This window comes from Eumetopias jubatus, unplaced genomic scaffold (assembly GCF_037043125.1).
Source record: "Eumetopias jubatus isolate StellerSeaLion01/CBP00866 unplaced genomic scaffold, mEumJub1_p1.0 scaffold_12, whole genome shotgun sequence".
In the NCBI taxonomy this organism is placed as follows: domain Eukaryota; kingdom Metazoa; phylum Chordata; class Mammalia; order Carnivora; family Otariidae; genus Eumetopias; species Eumetopias jubatus.
In genome coordinates this window covers 78506655-78521077 of record NW_028274818.1, presented here as the reverse complement: position 1 = coordinate 78521077, position 14423 = coordinate 78506655, and the positions used below count along the sequence as shown (strand labels likewise).

The following is a 14423-nucleotide window of genomic DNA, read 5'->3' as shown; positions in this document are numbered from 1 at the left end:
GGAGGGAGTGCTGCAGGAGGAGGGAACAGTAAGTCAGAGGTCCGAAGGAAGGACTAAGACTGGTGGAGCTAGAGCAGAGGGCACAGTGGTAGGAGAGGAGGTCACAGAGGTATCTTCCTACTGTCATGGGTCCCATTTAAACCTGACCAGTTACACGCGTGAAGGAAGAGCACGGGCACTTGAACTCCTGTGTCTGCTCACCTGGAGGCCAGTTAAGCATCCAGGAGTGGACCAGTAGGACCCTGGGGGTGGAAGACCTTCACACGTTGGTAAGCATCCGAGTGAGCAGGGACAGCCTATGGACCGGCAGGGCTTGCTCCCCAACTTCAGCCCAGCGTCAGGCCGGTCTATGTGCTCGGCCGTCTCATCTGAAAGAGCCTCACAGGTGTGCGGGGCCCAGACAGAGTCGTCTGCCTGAGAGTGGCCCCTGGGTTTATTTGCTGCTGAGCAAACTATGGGCCTGTACCTAGGAAGGTCCTTGTGTGTGAAGATGCACTTTTTTGTTTGAAATATTTAAGGTTCATTCTCAAACATGCCAGTTTTCAAAATTCAATATAGACTGTTAATGGTATTGTGCATATTTGAAAAATAACACTTGAAATAGACTTTGCCTGTTCCTTGTGTTCTGAATGGCTAGTTTTTACCAATTTCTGTAGCTTTGTATCATCCCCTGTAGTTGTTGAGTCTTATGGTTTTCATTTCTTTGGCAATGAGAAGTGAAAATAATTTTGCAGATGGGATTGTTTGCTTTGTATTGTTTATGGGATTGCTTTGGTCAAAGTGCTTGAAAATTGCAGTGCTGGTTCTTTTGAAGATGAGGCTCCTTCCTCCAAACTACAAAGGCCCTTGGAAAACTGCAGCGGTGAGGCTGTCAACAAGAAGAAACTCTTCCCTTATAGAGGCGTCCACCCCGTTACTCGTTTTGAAAGGTTGAGTTTGGGTTTTCTGTGAAGACTCAGAATTCGCATTTTCCTTACTTCACTACTGTGTGTACCCATGTGCATATGTAGGATGAATTTATTCCATTTGATTTTGGTTTGGAAGATTGGTCAGAATTTAAAGAAACTTAAGTGAGTCTGTTGTCTTTCTGTTAGTTTCCATTTTTGTTGTCTTTTGTGCCCAATATTAACAAAGTGACTAGAATTTCTAAAGATGTTGTCTTTCTTTGTTTTCGGTAGAAGAGCTTATTACACTGTCATAGCCTTGTTTGAAACCGTAAAAACCCAAACACTGTAATTCTACTTGAAGTCAGTCCTGGGTTGGCTTGTTAAAAACATGTTGAAGGAATTTAGCAGAAGAAAATGTTGTTTTCTGATTTCCTCAGTTGTTTGAGAAATAAATTTATGTGCTGTTTTCTTTTTTTTAGATATTAGGATTAAACATTCTGACTCTCAGTTTCTAAAAACCAGTTGATTTATTTAAAATTGAATCTTAAAATAAGCAAGTGTTTTAGATTTGAAAGGGTGTGTGTTCCACTACAGATCAGAAATTTCCTCTTTTTTTTTTACAGTGTACTGATGGAAAATTTTACCAACAGATTACATTTCTACTTTACCTTTGGGATCTGATTTTGTCCCAGTGATCAGATCAGCTCCATTTACTTATTAAGCATGTGCTTTAGGGCCAGAAAGGGGTCTTTACATTTGCCTAGTGCTTTATCAAGCTCATTCTTCTCAGTAACCTTGTGATGAATTGTCCGCATTTGTCAGAGAAGGAGGCTGAGGCTTTCCATTGAAGGGTCCACCCAAGACCATTCAGTGTCAGACTCCAGGCCCGGCACTCTTTCTCCAGGGATCTCACAGTTTGGCTTTTAGGGCAGATACGATTATCACAGGATGCCACCAGACAGAATTTGTGCCACAGGGCCTTCAAGAGAAGGAAGCAATTACCCTGACGTGGAAGGCAGGATCGGTCTGGTAGGGGACAATTAATTGGTTTGGCAGAATGCAGGGGTGTTCTGTGCTAAAGCTTAGATAAATGGATTGAGCAGGGGGAAAGAAACTTGTGGGAGTGGAGGAGCGAGAGGGTAAGAGATGGGCCTTCCACAGACTGACCTGACCAGAGAGGAGGGTTGTCATTGTATAAGGTGGGGTCTGGGTGTGGGGGCAAAGAGCCCCTGGAAGGATGACCTTGAACACTAGCTGAGCCAGTCTCATTTAACCTGATTTCCCTAAGTGTGAAGGCATGTTTAGAGTAAATGAGAGGAAGCGATTGAGGAAGAAATCTGAGAGAGGTTATAAAGAAATCATTGATTTAGTTTGCCTGGAGACACTAAACGAAAGGCATGAGTACCTGAACTTGATAGTGAGGTTTCTAGCCAGGGACCTAGAAGAACTCTAAGCAGGGCAGAAGAACTGTAAGCAGGGCGCCTGGGTGGCTCAGATGGTTAAGCGTCTGCCGAAGAACTGTAAGCAGAGGGTGGAGAGACCCACTTAGGGAGAGGGAAGGAAGTTTCAGCTCTGAATGCCCCTGTGAACGCTCTGCGTCTCCATCCCTTACCCTGTTGGTTGTCTAGATGGAGGGAAAGCTCAGTCCTGTTCCGCAACTTTGTTCACGTGGTTAGCCTTCTTAAAAAATGAAACACAACAAATTGCATTTGACAGATAATGATGACATGTCCAGATATAAAATATTCCTGTGACGCAGTGGCCTCCGGGTCCTTCAGTCACCTCATTCTGCTCTTGTTCCTGCAGCCTGGAGTCCTCGGCTACTTTGAGTTCAATGGCTCGCCCCAGCCTCCTGGTTATCTGACCTTCTTCACTTCAGCGCTGCACTCACTAAAGAAAGGTAAAAATGATTCCAGACATTGGTACTTGCAACAAATGTGTATGTATTGGGATCTGCTTTTACGTATGTTACCCTTATGATTATATATTTTAATTTTCCCGATTCCTTTTCTCTGTATTTATATAAAATACACTGTTTTGTGTTCTATTGGCAAACAAAATACTATGCCATTTCAAATACAGTCTAGTCTCTAAGATGTTTAGCTTTTTAAACTGTGGCTTGATCATACCGTGTCTGCAATTATATATTTTGCAGTTGAAAATTTATACCGTAACCTTTTTGAATGTATAGTTACAAGTTTTGGTCAGAGTTTTAGTGGTTATATTACCAGTTGGATATACCATAATTTGGGAATACATTTCCTTTGGGAAGTATTTTTACAAGTATAAAAGTCATGTCACATCACAGCATAAGCAAGCATATACATATATATAAAATTTTGTTTTATTTGTTTATACTCAGCTGAATCATGTATTATTTGAGGTCCCTACTTTTTAAATGAAACATTGTGTCCTGCCCATCTTTTCATGTTGCTCCATGTTCTTCTCTGTAGCAGTCATGACCTCCTGTCAGTTTTCTGTTGGATACACTTTCATCTCACTTGTCTGTGTCTTCTGTTACCGTGCTGGTCCAGGCCCATTCCCCCGCCCCTGGACTAGACCAGTGGACCCTCAGCTGGTACCCACTCTTGCCCCTTCTTCCTCACATTAGGGTCCGTTCTCCCCAGCCTCTAGGGCCCGGATCTCTACCTATCAGACCCCAATTCATCCTTCAGGATCCAGTCAAATACCACTACTACAGTTTCCCCTGATCTCAGTTGGGTATCCTATTGCTTCTCATTCATACCACTTAATATAGTTTGTATTTATGTATGAAGTTATGAGATTTGTTTAACGGCTGTCTTCCTCAGACTGTGCGATTTCTGAGGGTGGGGCCCGTGTGTCTTCAGTAAGTGCTCTTCCTCCAGCATCTGGCACATAGCAGGGGTTCAGTCACTATTTGCCAAGTGAGCGATCAGATTGATGGCTGTGTCATCTTTCCCCCAGTAGATCAACCAAAAATATGTAACTGTCCTTCTGTTACTGGGTATTAGATTGCTTCCATATTTTGAGGGGAGGAGGATTAGAATAGTATACTAGAAATACATCAAACAGTCATATGACTGGCTGTTTTAAGATAGACACTGTCTTAGGGTTGTATGCATAGAGAACTACTGCATTCGTGTTTTTCACCTTGGGGACATTGAGAGAGGAAATCATGCTGTCACATAAGTATGTGTCTGTCCACTTGAAAGACTCTGAGCTGCCCAGATTCAGGTGACTAAGAAGACTTAGTGTAAGTTTGAATTTTGAAAGCAGCATACTGCCTACATAAAAAAGCTTAAGAAGCCGGTACTCAAAAATGTTCTTAGAAAATGAAAGCCCCGGGGCGCCTGGGGTGGCTCAGTCGTTAAGCGTCTGCCTTTGGCTGGGGTTGTGATCTGTAGGTCCTGGGATCGAGACCCGTGTCAGACTCCCCTGCTCAGTGTGGAGTCTGCTTCTCCCTCTGCTTCCCCTCACCGCTCATGCTCGTTCTCTGTCTCAAATGAATAAATAAAATCTAAAAAAAGAAAATGAAAGCCTCAGAGATCTCAAGTGAAAACTGAACATGAAAGGCCAATCTGCACTCACTTACTCATCGACATGATGGTAGCATTCAAGTTTTTGAGTTGAAGAGGACATTTCAAGATGGTGGAAGGATGTTTTATTATCTGGTTAGCTTATATTGTGTGCTAATGATTCATCTTAAATTACTTTTTCATTCAGAGGTTTCCAAAATATTCTTTTTTGGAAGAACCTTTGCAAGTACAAGATATGGTAATCTTTTACCCCCGTTTTTTCTTTTTTTTTTTAAGCAAAGGAAGGTGATAAATGAGTAAAAACTATTTGAAGGAACAAAGTAAACCTCTTTGGTCGAATCCCTGATATTGACAAATGATCACAGGCAGTTTCTTCTCAGAATAAATCTAGTCTCTGATTACCTTGACTACATTTCTTCCCTAGCTTGTGACTCTAGGGGGGTCTGGTAAAATCCTTTGCATATGAACTTTGCAGGAGCCGAGATTCATTTTGATTCATCATTTTTCACTTCATTTTTGTGGGTTTAAGGAACCATTTTTAGAAGAAAAAGGCAAGTTTGGAATGACAACTTTCCATAATGTGTGCACTAAAACCTTGCTTTGAGCATCTGGTTTTTTCCTCCGCTTTTCTTTCTCATACCCACAAGTCAGACAGTATTTTACTTATTAATAGTAGCTGTTCAGTAAGAGAAAGGTGTGCACACTTTTTTTTTAATGTTATAGTTTGAAATGTAAATTATAGGTCAAGGTTGTATTTAGATTGTGTACAACAAATTGAGGCCTAAGATACATTTGCCTCACTTAACAATTGGTTATGGAGAGCTTAACTAGAGAAGTGTTTAGTCTTGTGGTAGAAAGCAGATGTCCTGGTTTAACATGCCACAAGTGTTTACAAAATGCACATATCTTTCCATTGCCTTTATTCTTTTTTAATTGTCTTGGAAATAGCCAGGACACTCTCTGACATTTGTCTTCAGGTAGCTGGCTGGCATCAGTGGATAGGTATTTTGAGAATGTACCGGATGTGAAGCCTCGTGTCTAGTGTGGAGAGTGTGCTACCAGAGTGTACATGCCTGCCTCAAGAATGCGTGCGTTTAGTTGTAAGATCTGCTTCCGTGGTACTTTGCTCCCTCTCTTAAGACCGTTTCTGTAACATTTGATACTTTTACACATTATCATAATGGAATTAGGGAAAATTGGCTTTCCGCCTGAGCACTTAATACTGATTGCTTTCTCTTTTTGTTTGTTTTAACTGTTTCCTTTCATCTCAGTTATCTGGGTCCTTCTCTGCTTGATTGCAGTCTTGGTGCTGATCTGTCTGTGGTGGAGGCCTGCCTGTTAGGTGGTGTGGGCGGTGCTGCTTTGTCATATTTCTGTCCATTATTTTCCTAGCTGTTACTGTCACCATTGTTTATATAGCAGTTCTGTGTTGTCTGTCTTTTTTTTTTTTTTTAAGATTTTTAATTATTAGAGTGCATGAGAGCGGGGAGGGTCAGAGGGAGAAGCAGACTCCCCGCTGAACCGGGAGTCCGACGTGGGACTTGGTCCTGGGACTCCAGGATCATGACCTGAGCTGCCCACGTGCCCAGCAGTTCTGTATTTTCATGTAGTTTAATGTGTGGTTCTTTTTCTTGATTTCAGTGTTGTAGTTAAAAGGTTGAATGAATGACTATAATAAAGGGCACTTAACCTTGAAATTGCTCAAGTGAGAGTGATTGAAGCAATGAGATATTAAGTCACTTTGGATCTCTTCCCACCACCACCACTTCTCCTCGTGCCTGGCCTTTTGGGTTCCTTAGACCAGAGTGTAGGCATTGCTCACGACAGGACTGCGATGGCCCCTTCCTGAAGCATTATTTCTCTGTCTTTCCACTGGCTTTTCTCTGTCCCCCTGACACTGGAATCCTAATGAACTGAACTGAAATTCACATGGTACTTAAATGTTACCTTGAAAATACACTAATCCATTAACTAAGGATGTCGTTTCTACTTTTTTCTGCCACCGTTAGGAATTCCTAAACTTAGTTGACTGGGGAACCTTGTGGCCTTAGTTTTCTAAGGACCACCCTTTGGGAACTACTGTTGTAATGAATTTTTTAAAGAAGAATTTATTAGAGGACGAACTGCTAATTCCAGTGTAGGGTCTCTCTACTCCACCAGGTGGCGTCCAGTGGAGCTGTGCTTTGCTGGTAGAATTGAGTCAGGATGCATACAAAGCGCTCTCCTCCATATCCTTATTCATGAATAAAGCTTTTTTTGGAGCACTTTTCTGTTAGATTGTGAAATTTTATGTAATATCAAGAAGTCCAGAGAGGAGGATTTTCTTATTCTATAAGTGACACACATTCTTAAAGGTATTGAGAAAACAAGGGACTGATTTCTTAGGCAAGGTTGATTCTGAGATTGCTTTTTTTTTTTTTTCCCTTGGGTTCCTGGATCTAACTCTTGAGAGTTTGGATCAGGCATTGGGTTTAACAGTTCTCTGTGAATGAAACAGGTTCTAGGATTACTTGGTATTCTCGGATAATCTCATTCATTGTCACTGTACTCATAGAGGGAAATCTTTTCCTGTCTCCTTGAGTTCTAAGGCCCTCTGGGTACTGATTAATACACATTAGAGTAAGGTAGAAATTCCATACTTTTTGTTCCTGTGCCTAAAACTGACTTTTTTTGTGATGTTGCTATCATTTTAGCAAGGATGTCCTCATGTTTCACAGGCGATGCTTTTCTTCCCCTTGTGGCTTATCTCTTAAGCCTTATAAATGCTGCTAGGTAAGAATTAAGGCCAGACCTCCCCACATAAGTTAGATTCAGAAACATGACTTTTTAATTCAACGAATATTTGAGGATCTACTATGTGCTCCAACTAGAAAGATGAAAAAAACTAGTCCCCAACATGTAGTACCACCAGAGAGTGAGGCAGGCAGGCAGGCTTGCCTACAATGTGAGTCTGGGGACAGGTTTGTGACAGGTCGTTGGAGTGTGGAGGCGGGACATCCACATCAAATCACGGATAGCTCAGAGGAAGTGACTGGTGGGGTGGGGAGGGTTTCCCGGGAGAATGAGGTGTAAGGTGAATGAGGTGTCAGCCTTCAGGTAAGTGTGTAAGGAACTAAAGAGAAGATAGAGAGGGGCTGGGGAAAGCAAAAGGTATGCAGGAAGCTCCGAACCAAATTTAGTCATTTATAGATATTTAGATTCCTTGAACCTATGTATTTTAAAAATAGGACCATCTTTACTTTCTGTTTTGTGATATTTTCTACTTTTGGAAGATTGTCCTTTTTAGGGAGTGTGTGTGTGTGTATCCTATTTCTCCAAGGTTTTTGGTTTTCTTGTTTGATGTTTTTGAAGCTAAGATAAGACTCCAGACAAAGAACCAAAAATATTTAAATCTTAAGAAACTCTCAGGGATCACCTTCTCTAATAAAGTCACAAGCTTACAGTGAAACAACTCAGTGCAGACAAACCCAGTTCTGGTCTTTACTTGTTTACTTGACCAAGTGGAGTCACCTTTATGTAAAGGTGAGTATGGTAAGCTGATACTAGGCTGAGCCCTTCTGTTAGTCAAGCCCTTTATCTGGATGATCCATTCTTCACTCTTTGAAGTAGAAACTGTGAATATGTCATTGTGACTGTCTCTGGTAAGGAAACAGCCTCTGAGGAGACTGTTAACTGACTCGAGGTCACTGTGGCAGGCAGAATGGTGGCTCCCCAGAGATGCCCCTGTTCTAATCACCAGAACCTATGAACATGGTCGCATGGCAAGGGAGAATTGAGGTTGCATGTGGAATTGGGTTGCTAATCAGCTGACCCTGAGAACAGGAGATTATCCTGGATCATTTGAGTGGGCCCAATGTCATCAGGAGGATCCTTTAAAATTGGAATTAAGAGGCAAAGAACAGTGTCAAAGTGACGCAATTTGAGAAGGACTTGTCCAGCCCTTGCTGTCTTTGAAGGTGGGAGGGGACACAAGCCAAGGAGTGCAGGCAGCCTGTGGAGGCTGGCAATGGTAAGGACATGGATTCTCCCCAAGAGCCAGAGGGATCATGCCCTATTGACACCTTGATTATAGCCCTTGAGGCCTGTTTTGGACTTCTGACCTCCAGAACTGTGAGATAAATACGTCTTTTTAATCTACTAAATTTGTGGTAATTTGTGACAGCAGAGGTAGCAAACGAATACAGTTGCATACCAGTAAATGAGGAGCTGGGCTAGGAACCCAGGACCACGTTACTCCCATTTACTGTTGTACTCTCCTGGGATGAGGCAGGGGGCACAGGATGGTGATTCCTGACTCCTGGCCTTTGCCCATGATACTGCTTTAACTAGAATGCCTTTCCCTAGTTAATATCCACCTCCCTAATTTTTCAAGGCCTAGCTGAAGTCCTTGGGGTATTTATAAATACTGTCTCGCTAGCATAACGTCTAGCACATTACGGACATCAAATGGAGATTTCCATACCACCGGTCCTTTCCTGGAGCTCCCGCTGCACGAATTGGCTGTGCTCCCACTTAGCAACTAGCATTGTTTTCTAATTTTCCCCGGAACTTTATTAGTATCTTCCTAACAAGGAGTTCCCATAGGCCTGGACTGAGTCTCTTAATAAGTCATTTTAGTAGCCGGTGTCCTTTGTAACCGTGGCCTACTCGTGACCCCTTCCAAATGGTCTTCACGTTCCCTGTCTGGAACATGAGGGAGCTGTGCCCTGGTCACCTGTAAAAGACACTTCCGTTTGAAAATGCACTGGCTCTTGGCCTGTTTTTGTAGACCTTGGAGCTAAGAATTGCTTTCATATTTGTAAAGGGTTGTTCGCAAGAAAAAAAAAGAACGTGAAAAAAATAAAAGAACGTGACCCTCGTGCTAGACCCTAGTAAGAACAGCCTTAAATGGGGATGGAGGAGGGATTTGTAAGCAGATGGGTTTCTTTTGTGAAGTCTCTCCTTCCCTGAAGGTGTTAAAACAAAAAGGAATTTAATTGAAATATGTGTAAGAGGGGCGCCTGGGGTGGCTCAGTCATTAAGCGTCTGCCTTCAGCTCAGGTCATGATCCCAGAGTCCTGGGATCGAGCCCCGCATCGGGCTCCCTGCTCAGCGGAAAACCTGTGTCTCCCTCTACCACTCCCCCTTCTTGTGTTCCTGCTCTCGCTGTCTCTCTTTCTGTCAAATAAATAAATAAAATCTTAAAAAAAAAAAAAAAGAAATACGTGTAAGAGAAGTACTTGATCATTTTAATATTGTGCTTTGGTGGAATACGGATGGTGTGAGGGTGTTTACTGTCATGTTAGTATATGTGACGGTGTATATTTAGCTTTGCAGTTTGTGTTCCCCTAAAACAACATTTGGAACTACATTTCTCTCCTCCCTAACTCATAAGAAATTAAAAGTCCCGGTGAAGGAGTTCTGTGTTTACTTAGCATTTAGCAGTATTGTGGCAGGCACCAGAATGTGCATGTCTCTGTGGTGCCCAAATGCCAGAGAATTTTCTGGATAATTGTTTTGTGCTTTATATTAAGAATTTTGAAAATACACAAAGGCTCCGAGTCAAATTTCTAGTGACAAAATGCAAGTAATTGCTATAGTTTGTATGTTGGAAACAAACATTTCTGTAGTCTATTACATTTCTTTAAAGGTTTTTTTTCATTTGGATGGATGTATTATTGGAAATGTGGGAAGTCATCCACAGAATAAATATAAATCACTATATAAATGCTAAGTAACATGGGGGGGTGTTACCCTTTTTATGTATTCCTATTGTTTCCCTTTTCCTGCCTTGTATAAAACCTTGGAAAGAAGAGTGGGAAAGCAGTTCATAAAAATAGCAGAGTATAGAGTAAAATGAGGCTGGTTTCCAGGGTGGAAGGTACCATGATGCAGGTTTGCTTGTTGGAAATGTCACTACTTCCCAGAGTAAAGAAGTGAAAGAAATTTTCCCAGAGAGTCAGTGACTTCTTAGCCATGCTGATGAAAAGCCACATGACTTAATCCAGTGGTATTTAGTTTTGAAGTATCATGCTTTATTTATTAGCCGTTCTCCTCATGAGTATTTTACTTGACCTGATATTCCATTTTGTTCCACAATCCCTAAGAGATTAGCTCACACAGATGTCTGCTGGATAGCACATGGCCAGTCCTGATATAAAAATTTCCTCACTGCTCAGCTCCAGCATCTCTCTCCATTCTTTGAGTAGATCCTTGGGTGCCTTACTTTGCAGTGCACCAAGTGCTGTTAGCTCTAGGCCTCTGAGAGAGAATTAACTTCAGAGGCTCAGCAGTTTATACAAGGTCTAGCGACCCACCTTTTCCTTTCTGAAGGAGAGATAAGGTCACACTTTTAAAAATAAAAATAATCATTCTCTGCTGTTGGAGGGGTTCTTGTGGAAAAAAAAAATGCAAGAAATATTCTCTTAGGTGTCCTTCCCAGATCATTGACCATTATTAAGACTTACTGGCTGTTGGATTTATGTCAGCCTAAGTTTCTTCCTGAGTTTACATGAATCTTGCTTTTTTCACAATTACCACCCTGGCATAGGCATAGTCCAGTAGAAATATAACATGAACCACATAGGTATTGTAAAATTTTCTGGTTGGCTACATTAAAAGTTAAGAAGAAATTGGTAAAAATAACTTATGTATATAAAATAATACATTTAACCCACTGTATCCAAATCATTACCATTTTAACATACAATCAGTATAAAAATTGTTGAAATATTATATATGTATATTTTTTGAACCAAGTCTTTTAAACTTTTACACTAGTTTTTTATACTTTTACACTTAACAGCACATTTTAATTCAGATGCTGAAATTTCATTGGAAATACTTAATCTGTATTTAGATTACATAAAAATTACGGTGGGAAAAAGAGGTTTACATACTCAAGTTGTTTTAAACATACTTAAAAGTTTTCCAATGACTGAGTTGAGTCGGTCAATTTAATTTAAAATTAAATCAGTTAAAATGAAATAAAGTTAAAAATCTAGTCCCTCACTCACATTTATTTATTTTAAGATTTTATTTATTTATTTATTGGGGGGGCAGAGGGAGAAGCAGACTCCCCTGCCAAGCAGGGAGCCCAATGAGGGGCTCAATCCCAGGACCCTGGGATCATGACCTGAGCTGAGGGCAGATGCTTAAGGACTGAGCCACCCAGGCACCCCCTTCACTCACATTTAAAGTGCGCATTAGCCATATGTTCCTAGTGGCTAACATATAGGACTGTGCAGCTCTGGACATAGGCCTCATTATCCAAGTGTCCAAGGGTAAAGCAGTTTTTTTCTTGAGCTACTGAGTCTCCTGCAAGCACATCCCTGAGTTAGTATTTCAGATTTGTGTCCCTGGTTATCTGTTAGTTGGTGAGTGTGAGTTGTGTAACTTTGCTTCAGGCAAATTTATTATTATTACTGTTTTTTTTGAGAGAGCTCAAGAGAGCGTGTGCACAAGTGTGCGAGTGGGGGAGGGGCAGGGGGAAAGGGAGAGAGTTTTTTTTTTTTTTAAAGGTTTTATTTATTTGAGACAGAGATAGAGAGCAGGAGCAGGGGGGTGGGGTGGAGAGGGAGAAACGGGCTCCCTGCTAAGCAGGGAGCCCGATGTGGGGCTCAATCCCAGGACTCTGGGATCATGACCTGAGCCGAAGGCTGATGCCCAACCAACTGAGCCACCCAGGCGCCCCAGGGAGAGATTCTTAAGCAGACCCCATGCTGAGTGCAGAGCCTGCTCGGGGCTCGATCTCATGACCTGAACCGAAATCAAAAGTTAGACACTCAGCTGTCTCAGCCACTCAGGTGCCCCTATTAATAATTTTAAAACAGTTGAAAATCTGTTCTCTTTCCTAGTAAAGGAAACTATTGTTACTCTTTCTGGACTGTTTGAGAATTTTAACATTTTGCCTCCTTGAGGTAGTAGATTTTCCCTCAGTATGTGTGCGCTTTACCCCAATACTAAACCGAAGTTTTCATATTAAAAATTGAATTTCAGGCACGTGGTTTTAAGCAAAATAAAATAGTCTGGTATTAAAATGTTATGCAGAAGCCCCGAAACAAAAGTCTTGATGTAAACCAGAAAGATCGCAATGAGCCAGATGCATCTGAGTAGAAACCAGATGGAATTTCAGATTCTTCCATCCTGGATGCGTCTTTGGTGGTTGCCACGAGGTAAATGGTGACAGTGGTGTTTGGAAGGCACGGGAAGGTCGACAGAAGCTATATGCCCAGGGGGAGTGTGGGAAGCAGGGGTGGAGCTTTCCATTAGTGGCAGAGAACAACGCCAACTTCAAAGATTGGGGTAAAGGGGTAAACCTGTGTAAGTACTGAAAGTAGACAAGATTTTTTTTTTTTAAGATTTTATTAATTTAAGACAGAGAGATAGAGAGCATGAGCAGGGGGAGAGGCAGAGGGAGAGGGAGAAGCAGACTCCCTGCTGAACGAGTAGCCTGATGCGGGGCTCGATCCCAGGACCCTGGGATCATGACCTGAGCCGAAGGCAGACGCTTAATCGTCTGAGCCACCCAGGCGCCCCTGAAAGTAGACAAGATTAATGGATCAATCAAGATCATTTATTACTCAGAGCACACAAACAGTGACGTGGTGCCATGGGCCTAGATGGTGGCTGTGTTTGTGGTGGGCTGCCTTGTATCTGAGGGACCCAGAGCCAGGGACTCAGCACCTTTTGTAGCAAGCGGCCAATAAGCCAGTCTTCGTGCTGTGGTCAACTCGACCTCCTTAGTTGCCTGACTGACCACCTACAGAAACTGGTTTTAACTACTGCTTTTACCCTGATGTTCTTTCCTGGTCTTGGTACATGTTGCAAGTGGTCTTTGTGACATCTTTCACTAGATGATTAATAGACTTGAAACTGGCCAGTTATCTGGCTAAGAAGAGTTTATTGAGATTTAAAAATAAATTAATTGAACAGGATCGTGTATGTCATTGTTGGACCTTATTTTGGTGGGGGAGGGGGAAGCATTTCAAATTTATTTTTATTTTTTATTTTTTTTAAAGATTTTTATTTATTTGACAGAGAGAGAGAGGGAACACAAGCAGGGGGAGTGGGAGAGGGAGAAGCAGACTTCCTGCAGAGCAGGGAGCCGGATGTGGGGCTCAATCCCAGGACCCTGGGATCATGACCTGAGCCGAAGGCAGACGCTTAACCAACTGAGCCACCCAGGCGCCCAGCCTGTCACTTTTTATTCCTCTGCTCCGATAAGTCATGTTGGTGACACTGGCCGACTGTCAAGTGCATTTCCTTAGTGGCTGCTTTTCCTTCTCCTCTTTACTCTTTTCAGCCGTGGCTGTCCACCAAGATTCAGCCCTCTTCTGGAGAGCGGTGCCTTCTAACCCTCTCTCACGTCCTGCTGTTTCTTCTGACAGCTTTGGCATCTGAACTTACATGTTATGCCATTTTTTTTTAAAAATTCAGATTTTGAGCTAATTTTATACTTGTAGAAAAGTTGCAGAAACAGGACTGGGAGTTCCTCTGTTTTCTTCCTTCACCTCACTTCCCCCAGTGTTAAGATGTTATATAACCAACCATTTGTGACGGTGCTTTGGTCAAAACTAAGAAATTACCATCGGTACAGTATCATTAACTGGCCTTACTTAAATTCTGCCAGGGTCTTCATGAAATGTTTCTTTTCTGTTCCAGGATCCAATATGGGATCCCACATCACATTTAGTTCTTTTTTCTCCTTAGTCTCTTCCAGCTGATGACAACTCCTTAGTCTTCCCATGTCTTGTGTGACCTTGACCCTTTTCAGGAACACTGGTCATTGTTGATCTTCTTGCTCAAAGAGCTCCAGCTTTCGCCTTTAGGAGTGTCTTGGTTCGGCTCCTGTGTCCTTTGAACGTGCTCTGTCTTTTATTGTGACACAAGTTGTTTCCGTCTCCTTTTGTGCTTCCCTTGCCCCAGCTCTGGAATCAGCCTCTTCTCCAGGGAGCCCTGGTTTCTTTTATGGAAGAAAGGCAATTAGAAACCAAGACTGGGGTGCTGAGTATGCTCTTTGGTATCGGGTGTCATGACT

The 14423-nt window shown here is 42.2% G+C and overlaps 1 protein-coding gene across 2 annotated transcripts in view; it reads left to right on the top strand.

Moving 5' to 3' along the window:
* Nucleotides 1–14423, top strand: part of TXNDC11 (thioredoxin domain containing 11) — a 57977-nt gene that overhangs the window by 21026 nt on the left and 22528 nt on the right. For both annotated transcript variants that reach the window (XM_028117664.2, XM_028117663.2), the window contains exon 5: nucleotides 2694–2787. In XM_028117664.2, the coding sequence (XP_027973465.1) occupies nucleotides 2694–2787 (94 nt within the window). The remainder of the gene's footprint in view (nucleotides 1–2693; nucleotides 2788–14423) is intronic.